The following is a 27,488-nucleotide window of genomic DNA, read 5'->3' on the forward strand; positions in this document are numbered from 1 at the left end:
ACAAGGGCCATTTAATTGGTCGACTATCGCTCTAGTTGTTTACAACTTATACATGCATTACACGATGACACCTCCTCCACTCCACCCCCGACAAAAAGCATGACGGAACATCAATATATTAGGGAAGTGTCCTTTCTGATATATTTCATTTTATCAAATAAATATACAACATGTACAAATTTTGATTCTCAATAATCGAAATTTTTGTAAAGGACAGAAGGCACAATCTCTTGATTTAGCTGCATAGCCTTTGTAAGATGTACACTAGATGTGCATTGAAGTTTAATTGATAAAGCCATTCAAAATTTGGTGTTATCTTAGTAAGTTTCATTTTATGACTTGATTTCGTGTGTTTTTAATTTAAATTTTTATTTACTTTAGGTAATTTTTTTTTTCAAATTTACTTCATAAAATTTCATTAAAATAATGTTCATAAGAAATTTGAATAAAATGTTTACAGAAGTTTCAATATATACATGTAGTAAAATTTTAAATCCAATACAAAACTGTCTTAATAAAGAAAGCAGTTAATAAAAGGTCTCGTAACTTGGGCATCATTTTCATCGCTAAGTATAAGAGCGTTTTTGTCCGTTTATATATATAGTAGCCGATATAGAGGCCATATAAAATACATGCTTGTACTCTGTACCTCATGTAGTTCTATGCTCGACTTATCTTTATAATTGGAAGGTTAAAGCATAATCGGATGAGCTGGATGCGGAGCGGAAATAATTATCATAACATAAGCAAAAGTAACATTTTTATAGTATACATGTAAGTGTATTAGCTAGCGGAGCACGTACACAAACACACACCTAAAAGTCAAATCACATGGACCTCGAAGATTGTATGATAAGAAATTTGCAAAGATTTGTGTAAATATGTTTGATTTTTTCAATTTTTTTTTCACGGCACGACGATTTCAGTGAAGCAGACCTTGAATTGCTAAGTTAAACATTGAAATAGATTCTTTGATCAAATGTATTAACGTTCAAAGGTTTCTTTTAAAGTCATCTCAACTATTTTAAGTGCATAATCAGCACATCCATCATTTTTAAAAAAAATACTTTTAGGAAAATTAACTGAATTCGTGGTTAGCCATCCATCTATAGAACTTGCAGCTTTAAGAATATAAATATAAAACGATATCGTAAGAATATGCACGATTCAGGGCTTTTGAGACACATGCAATACATCTTATTTCGGTTAATAGCCGCTTTGAATTCTATATGGACATGAACAACCCAGCATATTTTCATAGACAGTCAGTGGCATATCTACATGCAATAATAAATAATAATGCTGCACGTGTCGGTGACGAGGATGATGATGATGACTATGATGATGACTGATGATGATGATGATGACTATGATGATGACTGATGATGATGACTATGATGACGTTAAAAGAATAAAATAGACAAACCCCGGTATTGTTGATAAATATCTTCAATATATATGATGCTGTCACTTTTTATAGATATTCGAACCAAAGAGCGAATATATAATGGCAAATTTTGCTATGACACAAATGGTTTCAAGATATACATGTACATACAAATTGTAGAAATTTACAAAAATTACACATAATAAACTTATCAACATTTAACATATGCATAATGTTCGATAGAGAAAGCAATAAAACTGAACGTATCTCCTACGACGTTTATGAGTTCAAACTTCAAAGTACAAAAGAAAGAGAAAGAATTTGTATTTTCAATACTTCTGAACAATTGATCTATTTCGCATAGGCAATGAGTTATATGAAAAATACAGTTCGTCACAGGCGAATACACACAAGCATGGAATACGATTCGCGCTAAAAATACTAAATCTGTATGCAGCCTCCACCCACATTTTTTTTGTTCTAAATTTGGATTTTTCAAAACTAGGTTGAAACTCTAAATCCTTGCTCATTTACACAGACCTTACTAAGCATGCACAATTAAAGATCACACACAAAAAAACAACATTCAGTCATTTAAGGAGTACAAACGCAGTTCTCTCTCTTTCGATGCAAAGTTTGACATGGTATAGACTGTATATCATTATATACATAACATGGTCCAGAAATCACTCAATTTGATCACATGATGAAAACATGAAATATTTTTTCACATGATATATGACTGCAATTGTTTGTATGAAACCAAATGTATGGACCATTATCAAAAATGCAAGTTTGCCTCAATGATTTGCAAGACTAGATGTCCTGCTAACACGAATACCAACGATGTGAAGAAAACATGTAAAAAAAAATTCAAACAAATCCATGGTCACTGGCAGTATTACAAATTCTTCTGTATATCATACATATCAAAATATTCAAACCAAGTCATGCTCATGTACTAAAATAGAGTTCTTTTTAATGCCAGGCTTGTAAAAACTATACATTATGACACCGCAGTTTGTCTACAACCTTTTATAACCTCTTATTTGAAAATGGCAAAATGGAAACTGTATGTGTTTTTGTGCCTTTAGTCAGCCGTTTGATTGTCATAGAGCACCGAATGGTTGACCAAAAATTTAAAAAAAAAATGAGGACAAAATCTCATCACACGGGCGTCGTTCGTCTCACTATCGCCTCGGGAGGAAGTGGAATAGTCATAAGTTCTCTGGTTGTGTTGTTTTCTCGTACCACGTGATCACGATAGTCGCAGCGAGGCGGCGCATGCGTATCGACAGTAGTTGATATGGTATTTCTAGACACTTCCCTCGGGAATGTATAGTTTGAGAGTTCATTAGAAACATTGTCTGATATTGGGGTATATGTGTAGTAACTATCAGATCGACTCATAGAATGGTCCCTAGAACAACGTTCCCTTGAGGCTGACCTCTCGCGGCTGTGATTTGTAGGTTTACGATATCTCCATCTATTTCCTCGATCGTTTTGCTCCCCTTTTAACATTTGTTGTAGTTTTTTCCTATGCTTTTGTTTGTAGCGGGTGATGTAGAGATATACGGAAAACACTCCCGATAACTCGGTCAGAACAAAGGAGCAGACCGTCATGATAAAAGACGCCCCGTAATTATACTTGAACGGGGCTTTTTCGTCGCCGCTGGGTTTTCCTTTACTGCCCACTTCCTCTGTGATGCTGCCTATGTAGAGAATAATGCCTACCAGAGTACACAAACCTAAGAAAGAGAAAGCAAAAATCAAAGAAAATGTAAATCAAATAGTGCTTTTTAATATAGAAAAATAATCATATTTATTATAGAAAATCAGTTTATAGAATCCTTCACCATCCATCAAGATAACGGTGTCCTAGATGTACACATAATTGAAAAATCTATGATCATTCTTTTAGCCGTAGTCTATCACACAACTCAATACTAGGCAAAGTAACCAACCATTCGTATTTTAGTGAGACTTATCTCCCTTACATTTATTAATCAACACCAACGCCTTTGCGACCATGTTGACGAAATTTTAGAAATGTAATCAAATATTTGCTGATTTCCATGCGGACTTCTTGATTGTTCACATGTATTTAGTTTTCATTTTTTTTTCAAGGAGTTAACGTTCTTGCTGCCCTCCTTAAGGGACTGAGGTATTTGTATCCGCAGCATTTCATAAAACCAGCTTACACCACATAATATGTTTCATCTCATCAACACATTGTAACTATCTTACAACTGTGCCAAATATTTTAATTTTGAAAAGGATTATGCAGAAATTGTAATTTGACGTAAAATGCAGGCAATAAATCAAAAGTTCATTCTCATTTGCTAGTTACGACACTCATTACTAAGCAATACATATGTACTTGTACATGTGTATAAGCAAAATTCTCGGGCTTCTTTTAGAAAGGTTTATGACAATCGATTCCAATATCGATCTTCACTTCTGATAATTTTTATAAAGATTGAAACTGTTAAAATACATGTACGTGTAAATCAAAAGATCTTTCATTTTTTCTCTGAGTTTAGGTAGATTTTTACAATGCATATAGTTGTTTAAACTATAAATCAATGAGGGCTTATACCTTGGTAAATTTCTAAAGTTTTCAACACATTCCACATTCATGAACCATATGAACACTCTTTCTTTTATAATTACACTTTTATTACACAACAACACTAGTATCGTTAAAATTTCATTATGCATATCCGCTAATGACAATGTTTTTCAAAGCGCATTATTTTCCATCAAACCCCCGAGTCATGAATTTGACAGCTTTTAATAATTTTTTCATATCACTTCCTAATTATCAAGAAAAATACATGTACATAGATTGTACCGAAATCTTTTGCAACCAAAAATAAGCTTATAAATGGTGAACTGAAGCCGATGTCGGCGTTTGATTACATAACTTCGAACTGCTTTAAATTGCAATGCTGTAGAACAGGAAAAATTCAGACTTGCTATAATTAAAACTAAAACCAATCAAACGAGTAATCACCTGCTAGAACAAACAAGATACCACAGACAAATGTCAAGCTTTTTCTCCCCGATTTGCACTGGCCAACAAAACAGATGATGGTTCCAATCAGTAGAATAAGAAGGCTTGCAAGAGGGAACCATGTGGACCTCCTCATCGTTACTGTAAAAATAAAAAATAAAATTATCTAGATTTAAAATTGGCAACGACTCTAAGCTCTAAGGATTTGTAATAAGATACACTAGAATCAAGAGGATAACGGTTAATTGTATAAAATCCGTCTATTAAAGATGCAACTTACATCAGAATCGAAATTAAATAAAATTCTGTTATTTTGTCCATAGACAAATCATTGTTAACTTGAATTGTTTTAAAGCATTGCGAGTGTACATGTCCATGTTAACAAGATAGGAAGTGCTGGTGTTCGTCATATAGAGGTTTAGTGTAACATTATAAAGCGGGTGTTTTATTCACTCGCTAACAACTGATAAAAATCGTCTTGCAGTTGATTTGTAGCAGCGACTACGCATATATACAAACTTCATTTTCCCTACAATCTATTACATAATCGCTTTTTTCTCTTTTGGTCCATGAATTGATTGGGATACAGTTACTATATTTTTTTTTTCGTTGAAAAGTACAAATTTAATTGCACAGAACAGGGTCTGAATTTTCCTCCAGTAATTACAGTGAATCAATGAAGTATAAATCTGTAAGTCAGTGGGCTTACTTCCTTGGATAGATAAAAGACAAAACTAAGAAGAAGCACTACCAAAGCACTGGTTTTGTCCTTGAGCAAAAAAAGAGTCTGAAGGAAACACACAAGAGCTGAAATTTTAATGGTGAAGTCAGACTTCATAGCTTTTCAGAATTAAACTAGATGTGGTAGCAGTGAAACCGTCTCTACCATCTGGTAAATAAATATCCTTTTGTTTTATTAAATTGTTCATATTTTAAAGAAAAATTGCATTAATAAATATTCATACCGTATCAAAATATTCATGTCAAAATATTGGAGCTATGAGTAGAATACTGACGTTCAGACGCGCCTTTACTACACCCCCCCCCCCCCCCCCCCCCACCCACACACACACAATCTTAATTTTTATACATACACTGGTGCTATCAATTTTCGTAAGCATCAATTTTCAGCATGGATTCTAATGAAAATCACAGTTTCAAGGATTAATCCATCGACAAAGAACGAATCATTAGTGTGTCAATAGAAAATGCACTTCGGTGGATATTTTTAAAATTTCGTGGATCAACTCAACAACACAATTCACGAAAATATGTTTTCAACGAATATTGATGAAAAAATAGTAATTGCTTATCCTCGGAATATCGTTCAGTAAAGATATCTGCTCTTGCTTTGGAAACATTTTTCTTATAAGAGTTCATTTATAGCTTATTTACAATATATATCAACCGAAAAGTAAACAGTAATTTTACCAGGAAATCTAAAGTTGCTTGCTTTATTTGTATTTTCTGCAATGTCCATAAAGTGTGGCTTTTGTTAAATTTTCTTTATTGAGATCATCACTTTCTTTTTAGAATTCCAGAAAAATAACTTCATAGTGGAGAACAAACCTTTTTCAACGAATGTACTCACATAAAATTGCTTGAGTCTGAGGTAAACCTTCTTTTTCGTCGCTTGGGGTGAAGTACATGATATAATTGCAGTCCATTCTTGTTGGAAAATAACCTGTAAAAGGGATAGAAGACAAAATTAGGCTGTAAAATCTTTTCTTATGAATATTTAAACGTGCGATGCAGTTTTCGGGAAGAATTTCCTATCGTGATATTTCTGTTTGTAAGATCACCTATCTCTTCATCAATTCTGGTTACGTCCGTATGTCTGGGTTTCAAATTCCTTGAAGGTTATTTTTTTAAGGAAAAAAGCGAAGACTTATTAGACTGATTGGCCAAATTTTGTTATTGAATCTTTTTCACCGTTAATTTATCATATATTTAACTTTTTTTCCGCTGCCATAACAAAATTATTATCAGTGTTATATTGAGAAAGGAAAGGGAATTTTATATTAAATAGACATTTATCGCATGTTTCAGTAAACGCTGGAAACATGCAATATCAAAGGTATAAAGTCGCTCCTTCAATAATTATGATTTCATTCATGTAACAAAAATTTAATTTGTTTCAATTGTTGGCTGTTTTCTTTTATGGGGATACCATGCAATCAATTTCAGAAGAAACCCACAGGGTAAATATGTGATTTTCACCAACAATTTTACAAGGAATAATATTTCTATGTTTTGTAGCCACAGGTCTTCTAAACAGCATGAAATTTATAGGTACAACTGATTTCGAAAATGCTTACAACTTGGCGAGAACTCTGTGAAAAAAACCCAATTACACGACTGATCTAAAAAGATATAACATAACATTCCTATAATTTAATTTTTGTACAATTGCAACCATACTATTGGTGTCTGTAATAGCACAGGACATAGGAAAAGTATACGATTCCCCTTCAGAAAAGTTTAGAAATACAAACAGCAGTAAGATTGCAACAGCTTAACAACCAAATTCCAAAAAGGGCAAGGTACATGGATACGTTGCAATATAATACACATGTAACTACCACCACGCCTAAAAGACTAACAGAATTCGTATACTCACTAAGTTAAGTTTTGACGAAAATCAACATAAAACGGAACAAAAAATATAGATAGAGGGCTAATTTTTGTACATTGCCTTAGATTCAAAGGTTCATGAGTTCATGCAATTTCGCAGATTTGTTTGTATGGTTGATCAATGAATGCCGTGACTCATAATATTACTAATTAATTCATAATCAGTTAAGAATACAAGTTCATGGGTGACAGGGACCCACAAATTCTTATTATTTCACGATATTCACTGCTGCTATTGAGTAATAATTAAATGAACTTTTATGTAGATGGTGGAATTGAAGAATCTGGTGTAAAATAGGATGCATCTAGTATCTAATTGATTGATAAGGTAAGACTCGTCCTTTTTAATTACTATCATTCGTTTAGATCCAATCTGGATAAATGTTTTCTATTTACTACATGCATATTTTTCGTCTTGCGAATTCCAATGGATAAGAACATGTTAAAACGAATTGCCAAAAGCTCTTTCTTAAACTGTAGCTTACTTGAATTGGAACCTTATTTTACATTCAATAAAGTGTTTGCAATATTTACATGTATAATCAACCCATGTCTTTTATATGTATAAAAAATACCACATACTTTGTGTTTTGTTTTAACTGTTATAATATATACCGGTATTTTGTTTCAATGTCTGAAAATTTATAAGGTCCGACATATTGTAAGTTCAAATCCAATGTCGTTTTAGATTTATACCAGTAAATGATGATATCTACAATGTAATCATTAAATTTACGTGAACTAAAAATACAATAGTCGAATTGAAACTTCGTCTTGTTATTTTTTATAGTCTATAAGGAGGTATGGAACACTTCCATGTTGTGACGCATTGTTTTTCGAAATAAACAATAAAATGAAGTGTAAAATTTATATAAGTAGTTTCTTTCCCTTTATTGTCACCTAACAGCGAAGCGCAGTGGGTGAAAGGGTTTACTACGAATCTGTAAGTCATGACCTCGGGGTTTTACAAATTTTACCTCTCCTAATACTTTTAAAAGCAATTGTTTGGTTAAACATTGTAAAATTGGAAAATTCTAAACCGGTGAAAGTATTTCAATTTTTATTTAATGTACTTTAATTCTTACATTAATATCGACAGAGTTCCCATACATATACCTCCTTAAGTTGTTCATAAAATATATATCTCTTAATCTACAGATATAAAAAACACAATCAAGTATATAAAACTGAACTCCTAATAAAACATTGTTATTAATATTTGTTCAAATATCAAAGATCAAACTAGACGCGGTATGATAGTGTATATTTCATTTATGAGGTGATTTTTGCAGCATCCAATTTCCATTTCAAGCTACCGGAAGTCGTTCGCAGTGCTTAATTGCTTTTTTGCAACGGTTAAGTTCCAGGCAGCACGCTACTTGTCTCCTAGTTCGTGTCCAGTGCTATTATTTCTCCTTGGCCGTCAAGTTGATTTTTGTGGGTCGAACAAAGGCTGTAATTTTTGGACTGCTTTTCCCCGTTTTCTCAGTCACCCTTAATACATTCATCCAGTTCTTATTCATAAGATATAAGAAAACCGCCTATCTCTCTCCCTCGTTCATCGCTAAATCAATTACTTTTAAGTATATAAATGATAGTGTCTGTACGGAAACTTCGTTTTGTCTGGCGCAATAATTACCTCCTCTCTATTCGATTCTTTCTACACCGAATCGTGGTGTTGCACTGAAGATTGCATTTAAGCCCACATTGACGTAAATTTTGCACTTTCTCCTGTACAATAGAGATTTTTATCCTCGATCAAGTTGAAACTTGTCCAGAATCAAGAATGCGACTGGATTATTTTCATTTGAAGGAAATTATAAGTGTAAACAAAAAAAAGTTTCTTGTAAATCACGTGCCATTTTACCCCCCCCCCCTTTTTTTTTTATTTTACTACAAATTTTTGTATTTTACAATAATGTAAAAAAAAAAACCCCTGCCTTCATACATATATAATATTATTGGATAAGGCTGCTTCATGTAAGTGTGTATGCAATTTCAATTTTGTGTTAATTTAACCAATAGAATACTTTCTTTTATGGATCATTTTGGTATGATAGTACAGAGCATTTTAGAAAAATTAAAAATCTGTTCGTGAGCGTTTTTGCCCTTATATATACATGTAAATTAAATAAGATTTTAGTAAATTGTTCTAAGACTCTCCTCACAGAGATAATCGTTATTTACATCCAATTTTTCTACAACTTACATGACATGTAAGTCGATTTCAGAAGTTAACCCGCCCCCTCCCCCCCCCCCCCCTCCAATATTTTATTGCAAAATATGTATCCCATGATTTAACAACGGCGTCTTTCACTCGACACTATTTAATTCCGTTTACCTAAACTGCTTAAATTTCAGAAGTGGCTATATTTAAAGAAAATGTCTGGTAAAAAGGCTCTTTTTCAAAGTCCTTTGGAATTATTAAAGTAACATGTATAGTGTTAAGGGAATATGTCACGAAACCCCAAAAATGTGAACTCAAAATTCTTAAATAAACTTTTTGTTAATCAGAATACCACCTGCAAATTCTTGATTATATTTTCTTCCAATAAAATCAAATATTTGTGGTAACATTGAAATAAAAAGAATATTGAATATTAAACTAAACCGAGTCAAACGCGAAAGCTACGGCGAGACATTTAGGTTATTATTAGATAAAACGCATTTCATGCCTTTTTGCAAATCTTCGATGCAAATACCGATATTCATTTAGAAATGTGACATGCTTTTCAAGCTGTGAGCTAACCTATCGCTAGTCGCATATAGATCACTTTTTATTTCTTACAAGATATAGGAACAAGTTCTTTTTTCCTTTATATTCCCGCCTACTGATAATTAAATATGACAGATGGATATCGGATTCGTCAATTGCAATAATCCCGAAAATTTCTAGTCTTTCCATCCGTAAAACTGTCAAAAAATATCTAGTTCTAGGAAGCGTTGGTGGAATGTTAAAAAGAATATTTTATCCTCCGGAACAATTACATTCAAATAGTAGTATATCTGCTCTATTATCATTGTTTTTTGGGGATGATATTAAGCTATGTAGAACAATATTCAGTTCTACCTTTTCAGTAAAATTAGAGGAAGATTTCCGTGATTCCGACGGCCATAAACAAAAGCTGACTTGGCGAAAAAGTCTTTTAATACTGTCCTTAAAAAACCGGAGGAAAAGACTCCAAGGAGAATTTGATGTAATTGGAAACAGCTACTATAATGACATCGTAACAATTGATTTACTAATTGAAATTTACACAATTTGCCATTGCAAACAACGTAGTATTATAACCTAATCTCCTGACAATGAGAAGCGACGCCCCCTTGGGTCCTCCTGGTAATTGAAAGCCAACACTTCCCAAATAAAACCAAGCAGAAAGCGAGATAATGTTGCATTAAGAATTTTGGAAATTTATTTAACCCATAGGATGAGGGTTAATCCAAAGCCTGTCCTGTTTCTACGCTCTATGCTGTTGAAAATGAAAGTTATTACCCAACATTACAGCTACTGAAGTCTAAGAACAGGCTAGGTTTTTTTTAAAAATTCTATCGAGAGGTGGGTTGGAGATGTACATTTTTGCTTTGAGTGTCATTAGAGTATCGCTAGACTTACTTCTAAAAGGTACAACAAAATGAAGAAATAAATACGTTGGACACAATTCAACTCTACGAAGAACAAATGTGACTCATGTGAACTAAAAAAGAATTAGCCAACAACGACTGACACTCTTGCACTGGACAACCAACATTCTTCGATCGTGTAATGCACTGTTTTTTTTTGTTTATCGATTCATTAGTTCTTATAACAATTCCAGGGTGCATACTATCATAACGCTGTCTTAAAATATATACCGCCTTAGAACCATTTTAACAAGAGCTTGGACTTTGGGTAGTTGTGTCAAACAGCAATGTGATGTCGGCCTGTCTATTTAATTGCCGGCTACTCAGCCATGCCTCTTTATAAAAAGCTTTGAAATCAACAAGATTTGTTTGGATTTTGAGCTAAGACTACGCAATCGGTACATATTTCGCTTGAAACCGCGTCATTTTTAACTTGTTTTGATTAAGAAATAGGTAGCTACGCCATACTAAAAGTCCAAGGTCTTGTAAAAATGACTAACTTTAACCAATACTATACCTTAGGCAAAATAATAATAATTATATATAATAGATTTGAGAAATAATTAGGTGTTACTTTCCTGTGCTAATGGTTAAGGTTATTTCCAAGAAACACTAGAGTATATTCTTATAAAAGTCAGATAAATACATGGATGTTGTTATTAAACGTTTGTCCATATACACAGTTCGAGCACTTCTAGAGGAATCAAAACGATCGTGGACATAACTTCAACAAGAAAGCGCAAATATCTCACACCGCGAAATAAATACAATCGATAAATTGTAGAGAAAATTGTATCTGACAGTCAAAATAAACAATTAAGTCCATTTCACATTATATATTTATTTAAATTCGTCTTATTTTTTTTAAACTAAACTTTTACAGTTTATTGATGTTTGAATGTAGATTTGTAGGAAAATGTCACATGATCTCTCGGGGAAAAGAAAAAAAAAATAGGGCCTATATGCAAGATATCTTATATTTAAGATTTTAAATGGATGTTAACCCATTTCATTTTATTTTCGAAAGCTATTTGAAATGGTGTTGTTTTAGGCTTATATATTTCTTTTTCTCAGAATACACAGTAATTCTTCATAAATCCTCGAGTCCAATTGATATTGAAATGGTGTTGTTTTAAGGTTTATATATTTCTTTTTCTCAGAATACACAGTAATTCTTCATCAATCCTTGAGTCCAATTGATAACCAAATTCTTATTTGTTGAAGAATAGACAAATGCAAAGAGCTTGCAATGATAACAATCACGAAGAAACTTTTTGGAGTCAACACAGTATAGAATGCCGTGATGCGGCCGAATAATAGTCATGTGTGACTTAAAAGCAGATTTTGAAACCCTATACATTTCAAGACAAAGAACTCCCAATAGACGGCTAAGAGTTGTCATTAACCAAGTTTTCGCATGCAAATGAACTGAATTATTGGAACTTGGTTTTAAGTGATCATGGTAAAACCCATTTTAAAGGAATAAAGAATATAAAATACTTTGATCTAATGACCATGAACCGAAGGGCTCTCTTGTAAAGGTTCCAGCAGTTGTTCAAAGGGTATGCACTCAGAAAGTACAAAGTGTGTCCTTTCTTTCTATTTAGACAAAGATCAACCAAAAATATTTTGTGAATACGCACTAGTTTTGAGGATTGTTTTAGTTCCTTTTTACCATATTTATATATCAGCTGTAATTGATTACATATTAAGTGCATATATATATTGCAGAACATGTTTAAACAAAATGAAAACTGTATGCTGAGTTGAGCTGGTATGAAGTTTAAGAAAACAAGAATTGCAAATAAAAATTACATAACCCATCGTCCTGTATAAACCCCCAAAGATATCATCTTACTGACTGTATTAACAACTCTCTTCACTTATTCGTATGAAGTGAGCAAAAGTACATATTAATCATAGTAACTGTCGATCAGTGCACTACATCAAAGGAAGAACTGGTTTCCCATATATGGAGAAAAACTACAGAACATCTATTTTGAATTTTCATAGAGGTATTAATATTCTAACTTGGGTCTTATATATTCATCGAAACAAACCTTTCAACAATATTTTGTAAAAAGCAAAACAAAAAACATCTTATAAAAATACAGGTTTTCTGTAAACTGTTATAATTGATATTTTTTCTTTCTTAAGACCCCAATTACTTCGTGTATTTTGGTAAATTATTTCATAACGTATTTTAAGGAATTTTTCTGTCCGAATCATTGTAATACGTGAGCTACTGGAACCTTCACTAGAGTTGAGAATTAGAACGAAATAAAAAACTTCGCAACAGATCCCGAAACACAATAGACATCCGAGGTGTAAACAGTTTTGAACCCCCTGCGATTTGCTTGGGAAAAAAAATTACAAAGTGACCAATGAGGGGTTCATTCGGTATAACAACCGGTCAAATGAATAACCGATGATTGATAGTGTCACTTAGCAGAATACACTTGTCGATTCACTTCACAGCATCCATTCCCCACAGACTTCAGCACTGATAACTCACTTGTCAACGTGTTCGCTCTATGTGCGATTTGCGTCTGAGGAAACGTGCGATTAAGTTCCTATTGAAAGGCTGATCACAAAAGGCCAACCCCATTTCGTATTTAAATACTCGTATATAATTTATAAAATAGACAGTGCATAATTTTCAAGCATTCTTGAGTAAACTAAGATATATTTCATTGCATTTAACACTTTGTGAGGAATAGGAATTATTTCAAAGTATTTGTGTTGGTTATGCGATAGTAAATCTAGAATTTTGATAGCAGTTGGGTTTTTTTTTGCCGATAAAGACTTTCAATTCTGTTCGCGGTGTAAATATTTTGGAAAACGTCGGTTACTATCAAACTTTGTTCAAATTCACACAATAGAAACATCTTTACGTTTTCTCTCGGAACATTAAAAAATAAAAAGAAGTCATAATAAAGCAGCGTTTTTTTTAGTGCAATGATAAACATACGAGAATTAACACTGTCAAAGTGCCTGGGTAAATTCTAATTTTATTTACATAATTCCTTATATTCTGTAAGTTTACGGATCATGTTTTAAAAGAACTGGATGGTAGTGGCAACTTTTAGACAATAATTATCTCCTTTAACAGAAGAGCCTTATATAAAGACGTAGGAAAATAAACAAATTTTAAAGCTAAATGATATGTCACTTCTCTAAACTTAACAATAAGATAATTAAAGCTGAAACACCACATCGAAAAATGTGAGATAGTAAAATTGAGGGTTTGTTTGTTTAAAAATACAAAGCCTTCTTATTTTACTGTCAGCGAATTCTTTACCAACGTGTTCGCTTATCCTCAACATGAGTTTGAATAAACTCAAAAACACAGCATAAAATTTGCAGTCGAATGAGATTATAAAGGTAAAAAAAATCTAACAAAATATGAAGTTGTCTAAAACAAAAACCCTAAAAAAAGAAGTCCCATTGATCAACAAAATGAGAAAGATGATCTAAATAAACTCTGACGTCTACACTTAACTCGCGTGTTTATCCGCAATTTTGGGATCCTGTGCTACCATTAGGGCAATAGAAGAGCACGGAGTCTATGCTATCCCTATACTCGATTTCCAACTCTAATGGGAAGCAGCCAATTTGAGGAAATCTGGGTAAAGATTTCATTAGTTTGACTCTCCGATCGTTCTCAAAAGATTTTGCCAAATGAATACGGACCTTAATGCAAGTTTATTCCTCTGGAAGGACCCGAAAAAAAATTAATTAAATTTTCCAGCCATATATTGTTTTTATATAGATTATGGTTCTTCTTCGACGACTGGCCTATAAGACAAAAGCTAAACAAATGAAGAAAAATGCATTAATTTACTTTTCAACATTGGATGCAGGATGTTAAAAGATGTAGATGACGTAAGAGAATTTAACGGAAATCCTTTTTTAAAACCTAAAACCCCCCCCCCCCCCCCCCAATCTCGTCTCTTTAAACTCGCTCTCTCTTTCAAGCTAATTCAGAGCAGACAAGATTCTTTTCTCGAATTCTTTCAGGTTTTTTTTTGCTGTCAAATGCAATGGCACCCAAACGCTGGGCCTGATGGCTGCTTTTGTCCTCCCGGTTCTTTAGAAATACACTGATTGTGCCGAGAAGAGCTTATACTTACGATTACACACCGCTCAATAACTCGTTCCTGGGTAATAATGTCATTCGTTGCAATACTTGGCCGGGCATTGATTGCTTGCTGCATATTTCAATAAGCACACACGTCTAAATTACCGAAGCTGTTGTCGGCGCTGTTCATTGATTGAATGTCTGAAATTGGCGGGAAACGAACCAGATATCAATTTATTTTGCCCGGGAAGAAAGTCTGTGCGTTAGAGGTTCTTGCATTTAATATTTCCTCTGGTGTGGCCCTAATTCTGATCACATGTCAGCAACTTTTCAAATGTCAAATCAGACCACAATTCTTCGCAAGAGAGATGAAGTTGGTAATTTTATTTTTTAAAACTAGGAATGCTCGGAGAGAACGGAAAGCTCGTCTGATCAAAAAGTTTTCATATAAAAGACTTGTTTTAATAGGTATCAGGTCATATCAGATCATACGCTATATATATAATGACTTACATTGGACAAATTGCAAAGATACTGTATGTATTTGAATAGGACTTTGAATAGGATATAGTCAACCCCTTGAGGCTTGACTACATCATATGAATGACTGCATTTATATAAGCTTACAACACCTTAAGTCCCTTTAGATTATTTCAAAATTACACCAGTGGTGTATTACACCCAGAAGGCGCCACTCTTTAAAACACAACACATAGTCATCTTTGCTAGTCAACGGTGTTGGTCCACTCTGCTTCCCATCCATGGGGAGCCAAGTGGACCGAAAACCCCTGACTAGCGAACATGACTTTAGCTATAAGCAAGCCTTCCTCAACCATTATATACATTGAAATTCACCTCTTCTTACAATTTCCATTCACAAGTTTTCACTACCTTGGATATTCACAAAAATGGATAATGATAAATACCAGGACATTAATATTGTTAGATAACACAAACATCCCTATCTTTTAAAAACTATTCACAAAATTGTTATGAGTTTAGAAAACATTAAAAAAGGAATGAAAAATAATCTAAAAAGCTATCAAGGTCGTAATTATGATTCATCTTTACTTACATGTACTTCTGAAATCTAAATTATAATGCTGCTGATCTTGTTGAAAATTTAAGCGGTGTCTTTATGAATAATAACAGTATAATATTTAAATGAAGTTGAAAAGCTAAACCTATGTCGTACGAAAAAAGGAAAAAAACCATAACAAAACGAGATCAATCGAAAAAAAAGATAATAAATTCGGATTACAATAACTATTTAGTTATCACATATAAAATTGGTATCATCTGTGATGATGACGTCACACTTCCGATAAGAGCAAACCTAATTGTTTTACCATAAAGGGACTTCTTGGGCCATGTGTAGTCTCAGTAGGGCTTCAACACAATCAACCTAGAAGCAATATTGATGGATCTGGTGACACCATATCCATCTGATTTCAAACTGAAAACAGCAACTCTCTGCAAATTACAACTCATCCTCCTACGTTTTAACGATCCGAAAATAGACTACTGATACCAACGCTTCACTATAAATTTTTACTTAGCATCCAAATAAAGGGGTTCCTTTCTCTATTTAAAGAAGTGTTAGTTATTACTCAACGGTCAGATTGATTCAGAAGCATTAATTTTGTTAGATAGCAATGTCTGAGTTATAACGTATTAGATTTGTTCTGCTCTATATGGGTTTCGATATTCATTTACATACTATAATATTAACAGGAAATCTGACCGTAGGCAACTAACTGCAAGAGAAGTATGGGGTAGTATTTTTGTGCGAAGGTCATATAGGCAAGTGCGAGATATATGTTCGTGCAAAAAGTTAGGATTTCCCTTTTTGTACCTTACATGTATCAATATCCTATACAAGAACAAGACTAGGGTTATAAATGGATGCCAAATCATCTTCGGAAAGATACAGAGAAAGGCGCTAGAGTTATAAACGAAGAGTGTTTCGTTGAAGCCTTATGAATCGCATTTCAGCCATGTCATGCAAGTACTTATCTAAGGTGTCAAATTAATGAGGTTTACTTACATACGTATGAAATAGATACAGTATCTTAGACCCACCAATGCACTTCCTAATGGATGCTATTCATAGACTCTGAAACCAATTTACAGAGGATACAGTATATTGCGATGAAAGTGTTTCAAAGCAAGGGCACAGGAATCGGAATGAAGATAACTAAACGGAAATTAATAGAACGTCTGAGCAACTGCTTTACATGTATTACACTACGCAAGATAATCAAGAGAAACGTATAAAAAGTCTTGCAGACTTATTCTTAATAATAAATAAATTAAATTTAAAAGATAAAAGTATGCAAAAAACATTCCAGACAAGTTCGACTTTTAGCTTGAACAGTATTTTGATGCTAACATTTCTATTCAGGGAGTGAGGTATCGCGTTTGCATTCGGTAAGTGCAGTGGTAAGTGCAGTGGTAAGTGCAGTGGGTTGAATGTCAATCTTATGAGAATAGCTATTGTCACGCATGCACGCGATTGTCAATGAATGTATACTATTTACCAAAACCAAATGGAAAGAAATGACTTCAACAGAGCTTTAACATTTGGTCAATACACACAGCTGAACGATTGGTTGGTCTCCATAGTGACACGTGCATTTATCCTCCAATAATAATGTACACTGCTGTTATTATTTTGAATGCAATTACATGTAAAATGCAGTACTTTTAAAACAGTTTCAAGACAAATGACTCCTGTTTGCCTTCATGCATTGTTAAACCGAAATTGGTCCTCGAAGACTGTAACTGTAACTTTTTGTCGACCACGGGTCAACGACCTGACAATTGATTGTGGTACTTTATTCGAGCTTAAGTCACTCCTAAAAAAATCCAATCGATCTTTAGGAAAAAAAACCCGCACGGGTTAACTTTATGTATACATGTACAAAGTGTATTGACATAAAGGAACTTTTCCGAAACCTCATATTCATTAAAAATTTCAGCTATTGTAAAAATTTAATTGAAAAATACAATAATTATTCAATTATAAAGTGAAATTACTACATAGTGAAGGAAAACCTTTATCATGACATTGTTTTGCACCGCACAACCCATACTTTGCTAGAAAAAAAGTTAGGGTGTGAAAAAAGTTATTTTTCAATACGGCCGTGTTAATTAGGGATTTGAACCCATCATATATGCAAACGAATCAATATCCCTCCCAATTCACTACATGCATACAACAAGGTCTAATTTACAAAGTTTAAACATCTTTCAAGATGAAAAAAAGTTCGCAGACGATATACATCAGTCTTTAAAATTAGTAAAGGACCGATGAGAAGGTTAGACGATAATCCTGTTTTTTTTAATTTACACGTGCCAATTTTGTGAATAACCTATATATAACATGTACTTCAACACACGTATTATTAAGATCAATGGAAATTCAAGTTCTAAAGAATTGGAATAAAAAAACGAAACTCAGTTCAACATTAAATTAAATTGAAGGCTAGATTTGAGAATTTTTTTAAGCAAGAGGGTCGTAAATAACAAAGAAGGTTCGAAACTTTCGCGAGACAAATACCAACGATAATATAGCAAGTTACTAATGACCTAATTGCTTAAAAAAACTAATAAACTGCAAACGAGACGTTGCAATAAAGTAATCATCGAGTAAATGGGTCGTTAACTTTTGATTTATTATCAGATTTTACATCGACGGACAACTAATTAATTTGAATATAATTGTAACTTATAGTCGCAGAAACCTTTGGTGAGTTGTGATTTTCTATGCCATCAAAATCCTTAGAAATACAAAAAAAAATCCAGGACTATTCCAAGAGCCGCATAATGACAATGTTTTTATTCTTCGGAGAGATTTACGAATCCATTGTGATTCAAAAAGTCTGGGTTATTATACCAATACATCACCATCTTTCACTTATCACTCAGCCCAAATCACTTTCTGTGAGAAATAATTTCTCTTATTTTGACAAACGAGTACAGGTCAATTCATCCGAGCCGCCATCTTTGTAAAGGAATGAGGCAGAATTGTGAATTATTTCCATCAATCTTTCATTCTTTCAGACATGATCAGTCAAGAATATTAAAAATGTATTCTCTCTGGAATTGGCAAAATAAAATGACTAATGCACTTATGATTGGAAAGCGTAATAGAATTTTTATTTGTTACAGAGAACATTCATAAGTTTGGTGCAAGTTGTGATCAAGAGTGCTTCACATATTCTTGATACCTTGGGGAGAAGGGGGGGGGAACGCCTGCCCTCCCATTATTATGACCGAAGTTGAAGTAATTCCCTTCTTATCCTTCCCTTCTTATTCTTGATTTGAACTTAATGACTAAACTTAATCCCCCCTCCCCCCCCCGCAATATTTGTGTGGTTATTTTATTTATGGATAATGTAATGGTTTGTTTAGTAGTTAATTAAAAGAATATTAATATCTACTGTTAAATGTTTTCATTTCTTTTGAAATCTGATTGTGTTCACACAGATGCTAACAAATCTGATTTAACGTAGCTCGCGGGTTTGCTGACGTCACAATAGGAATCGACGTAAAGAGTCGACCATCATAGTAAACTCATACATGCTTTTTTTTTAAAATGACAAATGAGATATTTAGGAGCTTAAAAGGAAATATTTCAAAAAGTTTAAATGCAGTTTATTACTGTTTATACAAACATTTATAATATCAAATGCTGAAAATTTAAAGATGTCACATACTTTGTCACATTTTGTTCTATAAAGTAAGAGTGTGCGTTGGAACTCTTCCATTTAAAATCATTTTTTAAAATAGACAAGTAAATTAATTGAACCGTATGCATTAAAATCTGGTGTTTTTTTTACAATTATGCCTTCCGTAATTTTAACTACCGATCAATTTTTTAAATTCTTTTGGCTTATACGATTACAAACTTATTATGTCAGTAGTTGCCTGGCATTTTTGTTTTGACATTGATTGACTCAGAATTTCATAAAAATAATAGCAATTTTCTGTATCTTTACAGCCTTACAAAAATTGCATTTGTGCATTTGATAACATTCACAATAATGCCTAATTAGTATTTACAAGTTCTTAAATGTGTTAATCAGCTAGTCTTGTCAATAAATGCATTTCAATTTTTGGGTTCTCAGACGTAAGGAAATGATGACGTCGGGCTAACGTCGTAATGAAAATATAAGGTTTTGGGAAATCTTTTAAATCTTTAAAGTTGTTTTGCAAAAAACTGGCCGAGAACACATACTGATTATTTTTTATGAATCGATTCATAATTATCTCCTCTGTTATTGTGTTGAGTATAATTCATTTCGTCTGAATCGTTTAAAAGTTTGGAGTATGGTTTTGTAATGCGTTTCTCGAGTAAGATGTGCATTTTACTATATATTTCATTGAAATGGCGTTGCTTGATTTTATCAATGACACTGTATTTGAAACACGATAACATTATTACCGCGCAGACGAATCTCAAATAAATTTTAGAAATAAAACTCTGAAACCTATGGGTCACGTGGACAAATTTTCAAGGTAGGTTTTCTCACAAGCAGGTAAACCCGCGAGCTACCTTAAGTTCTCACCAACTTGAATCCATTTGTCCGCGTATGTCTCCGCAAGCAAGAACCGTTATTCTTTCATGAACCGTAATGTAGTTTAATAGGTGCAAATTCACCTGAATAAGCAGCGTTGCTTTGCAATCTGATGACATTCGTGCAACATTATTTTCATTCAGAAAAACAAATTGACCCATAAATCGTATTATCACACCCAGAATTTCTATGGCATGACACATCCGTAATTATCGCCAAAGGAAGGATCTATACCCTTGCATTCAGATGATTAGTGATTATGTATAAGGTCAAACTGATTAGAAATTAGGCTTAAAAGGTTTTACTTGAAGTTATTTACACAGCTTTGAATCAAATTTAAACCAACACAATCGTTAGGAAAGGGTCATTATTCACAGATTGTTTTTGCTGCACAATTTATAATGGCGGAATTTTTTTTTGTTGCATAAGAAGCTATGTGCAAAAGTATGAAAAAAGTAAAAATGCGGGAGAGCGTTGAATGCGTTAGAACTAAATTTTTTACAAGTTAAGAACAAGCAAAATATAGTGGTTTCAGTTGTCGCAAGGCATTTTCAACGCATGACAAAATGTTGTTTAAATCAGTCGTAAGTCTGATTGCAACAGATGTTACATGTATGCTCAAGTTCATGTTAGCTATTGCGATTTCCACGTTCGTTGATACATGTTTGCGACCCGCTGGAAATATATGTCGCCAAAAGAATGATTTCTGCTTTCTGCTTAACGTAACGTAACATTTTCTGACGTTTTAAAAAAACCCTTTTGTTTGACAACCTTAATACCTACATTAATTGTACTTAACGTCGTTTAAAAGTATACAGAACATATCAAACATGTTTGTCACCGACATCTTTTGATGGGAGGGGGTAATTTAATTTGACCACATACATAGAATGAATTTATCAAGAGAAACTAAGAGTCTAAGACATCACTCTAAGTAACTGTATTGAAAATATTGGGTGTCTGAAAGAAACGTCTCAGTTCCAAAAAGCTCTTCAGGCAAGTAAATTTAAACGTTACGCATGCGTTTAACACAAGTCAAAATACGCTACAGAAACGTTTTGTTTAATACTTTATGAATCCGCCTCCGGGTAGATAAAAGTACGTTCACTTGCACAGAAAATCATATGTGTATATACTTGTTTGATATGTTTATTATATATGTACACTGTAGGTAAGCATAACACTCATTATTCTTCATAGAATTGGATTTTTTGGTTTATCGATTAAATTCATCGTATATATTTTTCAAAGTTAAGAACACTAACAGATTAAGACCTATTTCTAGAGTACTTTGAATTTGTTAAATTCATGCAGCTATCATGACGCCAAACAAAACATAACTTTTATATTGTAAATTGAACTACCCGACGTGCATTCTCCGGGAAAAAAAACCCCGCAAATAAAACGACTTACGCCACAGAAAGGTAGCCCCATTTTTTAATATGAACACGTTTAATGTTTAGGTGTTGGATGATGAAATAAAATGTTTTAATGCATGTGATTAACACTTACTCATTCTCCCCATAAACGTTTTAAATACTTGGTCTGGAATACCTTCTATATCAATTCTAATTCAGCAAAAAAAATTCTAACTGCAAAGTTTGGAATGTGATTAAGAAATTTAAGGGATTAGAAAATTCGCTGCTTGAACAACATTATTCCCATTTCCATCGCATTACTTTAAGAATTAGAGAACGGGAAAATGAAGTTAGATAACAGAACAAACAAATCTCTCTTATTTTTATTGTCAACCTTGTGTAAACGCTCGCAAGAATGGTATTCCCTACGGATCCCTATAAAAGATTGAGAGGAGGGTATTTGCCAATGGCCGACAATAAAATATAGAGTGTTTTGTTTGTCTATCATCCGACGACACTTCGTTCTTGTTTTGCAGGATAATACGATGGAAAGGCATGACAGAGACACATCCATTACAAAAGATGACAAACATCTAACCCACTCGCTCTTGATGGCCAATCCGTATTGTTCAATCCTAGTGACGGTAATTGTCATCTGCCGATCCCAACAACCTAATTATTTTGGTGAAAAAATTTTTGGGGAAGAATTATATGATTCAAGCTGGTAGCATACTTAGCCTAGAACAGTACTTGCATTTTTATCAAATCAGTTGCAAAGCTCTTTTTTTTCTATTTTGATGTTAAGTCGCCTCTCTCTCTCTCTCTCTCTCTCTCTCTCTCTCTCTCTCTCTCTCTCTCTCTCTCTCTCTCTCTCTCTATCAGATATACAATGCACACGTCATGGAATCAATTTCTATCATTTTAACGCGTCAGTGAGCTAATATAGCCAGACAACTATATAAACTAATAATGGCAAGAAATATGTTAAAAGGACAAAAAGTGACACCATGCCTGGGCTGACAAAGAGGTTTTATCAACTGTTGGAAATGTGACGTCATTAATTATGCCATTCCTATGAAAAAAGTACCCATTTTAGGACATATTGAATTTTGTGACCAAGAAATATTTTTTTTCATTTCTCAGAGGGCAAGATAGTATGTTTCAAAGAAATCGACCTAAAAAAAGAACCACCACCAACTCATATACATGTAAGACAATAGCAAAATTAATTATTGTAAATATTCGCTTAGAAACACTTTAATGGCTAACTGAAATGTTCATGAGACACAATGCACGTGAATTTTTCAAAAGGATTGAACTAAATTCGATTTGTCTTTCTGCAACGAAGTTTATATATATAATAATTCCGTAACATAGTGTCCTTTCCAATATATTTCAATTTATCAAATATAATATACAACATGACTTAAGTAGTCCTGTTGTATATTTTATTTGATAAAATGAAATATATCGGAAAGGACAATAGTAAGAACTGACAGCATACCAATTGAAAACTCGTTCGTAAGAAACATTTGGTTCGAAACATCTCTCATTGCAAATCATTTGTTGGTTTCTAGATAAAACAAAAATATATTGTACTGATAACCTCGTACAACATATCTTTTTGAATTACAGAAAACGACCTAAAGACAGGACTAAAGGAAAATGCATTTCAATGTCTCGTATCAGGGGAACCTATTGTCCTACATGCATATTTGTATCTCCAATAACACTATAACTTATATGATTAAGAAAATGATACATGCATGAACCATGTCGGCGTTCATATTTTAATACATGTTTGCCCTTTAATGCATATAAATGTTCTCAGAATCTTATTTTCATCTTTTAAAAACGTTAAAGAAAGGTGAAAGAAATTAGAGTTTTATTGTAAAGATGGGGTCAGAGATAGTAAACTAAGTTTAGTCATTACATATTTAATAACACAATTCGTAAGAATGATACATTTGCAGGTGAACAAAATTGTTTCCGATTAGTGATCACATGTAAAATGAAATCCTTCTGTCGTCAGCTTGGCAAAAGCTTACAAAAATAACTTTTGTCGGTCAGGCAGAAAACTACACACTGGTCGTAGACCAGTGCATAAATGTTTAAGAAAATGCATAAGTTAGTACATATGTACCTCAAAGGCTATAAATTATCAATGAAGCATTAACACGTCTTATAATTAAAGGAGAGCAAAGGTTTGCAGCAAAGAGCACGAAACCATGGGAAGTTGTTCGCAGAAGGAGCTTCAAATCCACAGCAACCGCGCCGGTCTTTCCCTCAATGGCGGATCAGTACAAAAATGCTTAATGAAGAAAAATCATCAATTGGCTACGGTATTCTAAAACGGCAATATCGGAAGAGTGCCTTATAATCACCAATAACGAATTCCTCGCTCCTCATTTACATAGCCTGGTTCATTTGGTACCTGTCGATATCAATTTACGAATGCCAAGTGGTTTTGCGGGCCTGAAATACTAATAGAGACTACTACATTCTCCAGTGCACCTAAGTAGCTAGTTCCTCTCAAAACACCCCTTCACTGATTTTATAATTAAAACTTGAGCGGATCGATGAAGTCCGCATAACGACTCCAGGAAAATCAAGAAGGCAAGGGAGATTCAGCCCAATTTCAGGGACCACATAGAAGATGGTTGGAGCCTATTCATTTAATTTGTTCGTTAATTCTCAAACATTGCTTGAAATTGTTATTGTATCAACTCTGTAAACTAGATATTTTACGAACATGCCAATCAATAGATGTTATCCGCGAAATTCTTGTTCCTCCCAAAATAAACTACGCCAGGAAAAGCAAGGGGGCAAAAAAAAATCTGTATGTGATCTCGATATATAAAATAAGAGAAATGATGAGCGAGGCATCGCAATTGTTTGAGCACATAACACGTTTATTATAAACATTCTATTGATGTTCATGGACAGCAGCTTCAGCGATTTCGTTATTAGTCAATTCCTATGAATCATTGGGACTGTGTGCGAACGGCTTCAAAACTCGAACACAAGACACACTAGTGCTCTATTATGGCTTGAAAACATTTTACTTGGCCTGCTGGTTTCCATATAATAGTCTGAGATGAAATTCAACTGGTTATGATAATTGTACAGTAATGTAATGAAACATCAAGGAATTGAGTTTTATTGATGGAAAAATTTCACATTTATGAACGACTTCAAAGGCACTTTTTATCTCGAACGAGCCCGATTCAGCTAGCACTCTGGTTAGCTAGTTCTAGTCACCGTGTTTGAATAAAATACCGACAGCTTTAAATTTCATCAAGGGATTGAACCGAATTGAGTGAACTGCAATCTCTACTGTGAGCAATGGTCGCTATCCAAAAGAAACGATCTACAAATCAAGAATCTATCTCTCTGAAAGACGTGCACATGTCATTCTAACGAAGAAGGACAAATTTTATCACATTTCTGGCGCAAAGTAATATTTATTCTGCAATTGATATTCAATTTGCTGATTTCATTTATATCATAAAGGCTCTAAATAAATTTGGCGAGGAGGAAAAAAAATCGATGTGTATTCTTTGGTTTTCCTATTTCTCTGGATGTTCTTTCCGCAGAGTGCAATTCCAGCTATTGGTGCATTCTCACCCCTTTTGCGATTTTCCATCATTTCTATTAGCTAAAGGCAATGTTAAGCGTTCATCGAACTCGCTATTATAACCTCGTGTATCATTTGCCTTATATAGTGAGAGCAAAGGCTTCTGAACCTTACAAAATGTGAAACAGTTTACAGGAGCGGATGATATACAATGACAGAATTAAGATTTGTTTTTTGCTCTGAGATTCCTGAGTATTTACAGCTAAAATCTTTTAACATTAATAAATCATATGTATGGTGACCGAAAAAGGGCATATCTAATACGTTTCTCTGAAACCCATGCAACTCTTGTATGATTGTATATCATGTGTTGAAAGGCATAGAAATGTCACTAAGCATGTCAACATAGTTTGAAGATATCTTCATTCTCAAAACCACCACGATTCACAAAGCCGGCGAAGGTCAACAGGGATAGTAGATGATGTCTTGGTTAATTAAGTTTGATCCTTCGAGCCGCTAGTAATATTGATTTCAGCAAGGTCAAATATACAAGAAGAAAAAAAGAACAAGCCGAGATGAGCACGTCTTAGACACCATGACAGACAATTTTTAATAGCTAAACAAGCGAAATAATCTGTGTCAAATCGTCTGGACTTGGCTATCAGGGGCTCGATACTAGTATTATTCATTACTGACGACTTTTGCTACATTAAGCTAAAAGGATTAATGCATGTATACACGCTTTGTAAACTGTTTCCCCATCAACACTAATATGCTTCATATGACTCAATAATGAGACTATTAATGCCATTATGGGGTATGCTTACCATCCACTCTACACGTGCGCCACAGCCCAGACCAGTGATTTTCGTATTTGTCTGTGTCGTTGAGTTCCTCTTTCTGGAGATCACTTGTGAACAGCCAGTAGTCGGTAGAAACGCCAATGGCCAGTAATCCGAATGCAGCACAAGCACATGCACTTGTCAGAACCATCAGCGCTCGCTTCTTGCTACAACAATCCATTGTATAATCCGCGCGAGACCCTGTTCCAGCAACACTCGGGTAAAAGTCAGTGAAAAAAATCCGTCACCAATCTCATGCACCATTGACGATTTCCTGTTATTCCACATTAAGAATTTTACCAATGGACAAATCTGACAAAATCTTACCATCCGCCAGCCCCACTGAACACGGCATGAAAAATACTATTGAAGCAACGGACTATTTTTTAGGTCTTTTTTTTTTTTGGTTGAAAACAGCTTGTCTGAAAGTGACACTTTCTCTCTAATGCCCCCGCAGAGAAAAATCAGGAAGAAACCGATTTTCTTGGAAGCACTCTTGTGTCAATTTCAGAGTTAATATTTAGATACATTGTCCTTTGCGACACGGCGGACGAAGAACATAATCCTATTCGGTTGGTTTACATGCCTCTTTTTGCAGAATTCATTCAGATGTAATGGAACTGAAATGATTGTTCTCGGTGTCTGCCTTGGATAAACGATAAACCATGTCAGCAATCCGATTCCATGAAGCGCTTCGAAAGGGGACGGCCTATTCGCATCTTCACTATAACTTGTCCATCTTGGTAAAACAAAATCGATATCTGCTTTCTGCACAGTGTGCGAGTGCTTAGACACACAGACAGAAAGAAATTGCAAGTTATTGTCAAATCTGTTTCCTTAGCGATGGTTTCTGGATTTTTGTATGAATATTTGAAACCGTGCTTACGTAACTGCTAAACAATCATTGCGAGATTAATACCTTTATTGTTTTTGGGCAATTTTCACGAACAAGCAAGGCATTGGTGTCGTCAGCGTTTGAAAATATTAATGTGAGTGTCAATTTTTACAGCATATATTGCGTGTTCCGACCTTTTGATATTCCGAGAATTTGTTGAAGTACTCAAAATTATTTCATTTTCATTAATTAGTTGGATATCTCACGATCAAACTGGTTAACATGGCTTTATAAAGTCTTTATTTTATAATGTTTAAAATACGTACTTGCAATAGAGAGTTTACAAAAAAATTATCTTTGGTAAATGTGTGGGTAGGGTCATGTAAATTTGAATTTACAGAAAATACAGAATTCAAAATTTACCACATGACAGTAGACTTTGTTTTGTTTTGAATGACGTGTTCTTATGTTTGTATGATATTAATAATAAACTCTAAAATGATCTGCAAACACATACATACACACATATAAAAAATATTGTGCTTTTTAACCAAA

General features: G+C 33.7%; 1 protein-coding gene across 1 annotated transcript; it reads right to left on the minus strand.

Annotated features, from left to right (window-relative positions):
• Positions 1-1,433: 1,433 nt before the first annotated feature.
• Positions 1,434-26,856, minus strand: LOC105343363 (voltage-dependent calcium channel gamma-5 subunit). The gene is made up of 4 exons (XM_011450690.4): positions 26,084-26,856; positions 5,995-6,087; positions 4,404-4,544; positions 1,434-3,135 (listed from the first exon to the last, which is right to left on the minus strand). The coding sequence occupies exons 1-4, from the start codon at positions 26,277-26,279 to the stop codon at positions 2,555-2,557; spliced, it is 1,011 nt and encodes a 336-aa protein (XP_011448992.1). The 5' UTR covers positions 26,280-26,856; the 3' UTR covers positions 1,434-2,554.
• Between the last annotated feature and the right edge of the window lie 632 nt (positions 26,857-27,488).

Source organism: Magallana gigas, chromosome 7, assembly GCF_963853765.1.
Source record: "Magallana gigas chromosome 7, xbMagGiga1.1, whole genome shotgun sequence".
Classification (NCBI taxonomy): Eukaryota; Metazoa; Mollusca; class Bivalvia; order Ostreida; family Ostreidae; genus Magallana; species Magallana gigas.

Excerpts from the sequence above, each read along its gene's own strand:
- LOC105343363 (XM_011450690.4), bottom strand. The coding sequence starts at position 26,279 with ATGGATTGTTGTAGCAAGAAGCGAGCGCTGATGGTTCTGACAAGTGCA. Across the intron at positions 6,088-26,083 it reads GCGCACGTGTAGAGTGGATG|GTTATTTTCCAACAAGAATG; the intron begins GTAAGCATACCC and ends TCCCTTTTACAG. Across the intron at positions 3,136-4,403 it reads TATCTTGTTTGTTCTAGCAG|GTTTGTGTACTCTGGTAGGC; the intron begins GTGATTACTCGT and ends TCTCTTTCTTAG.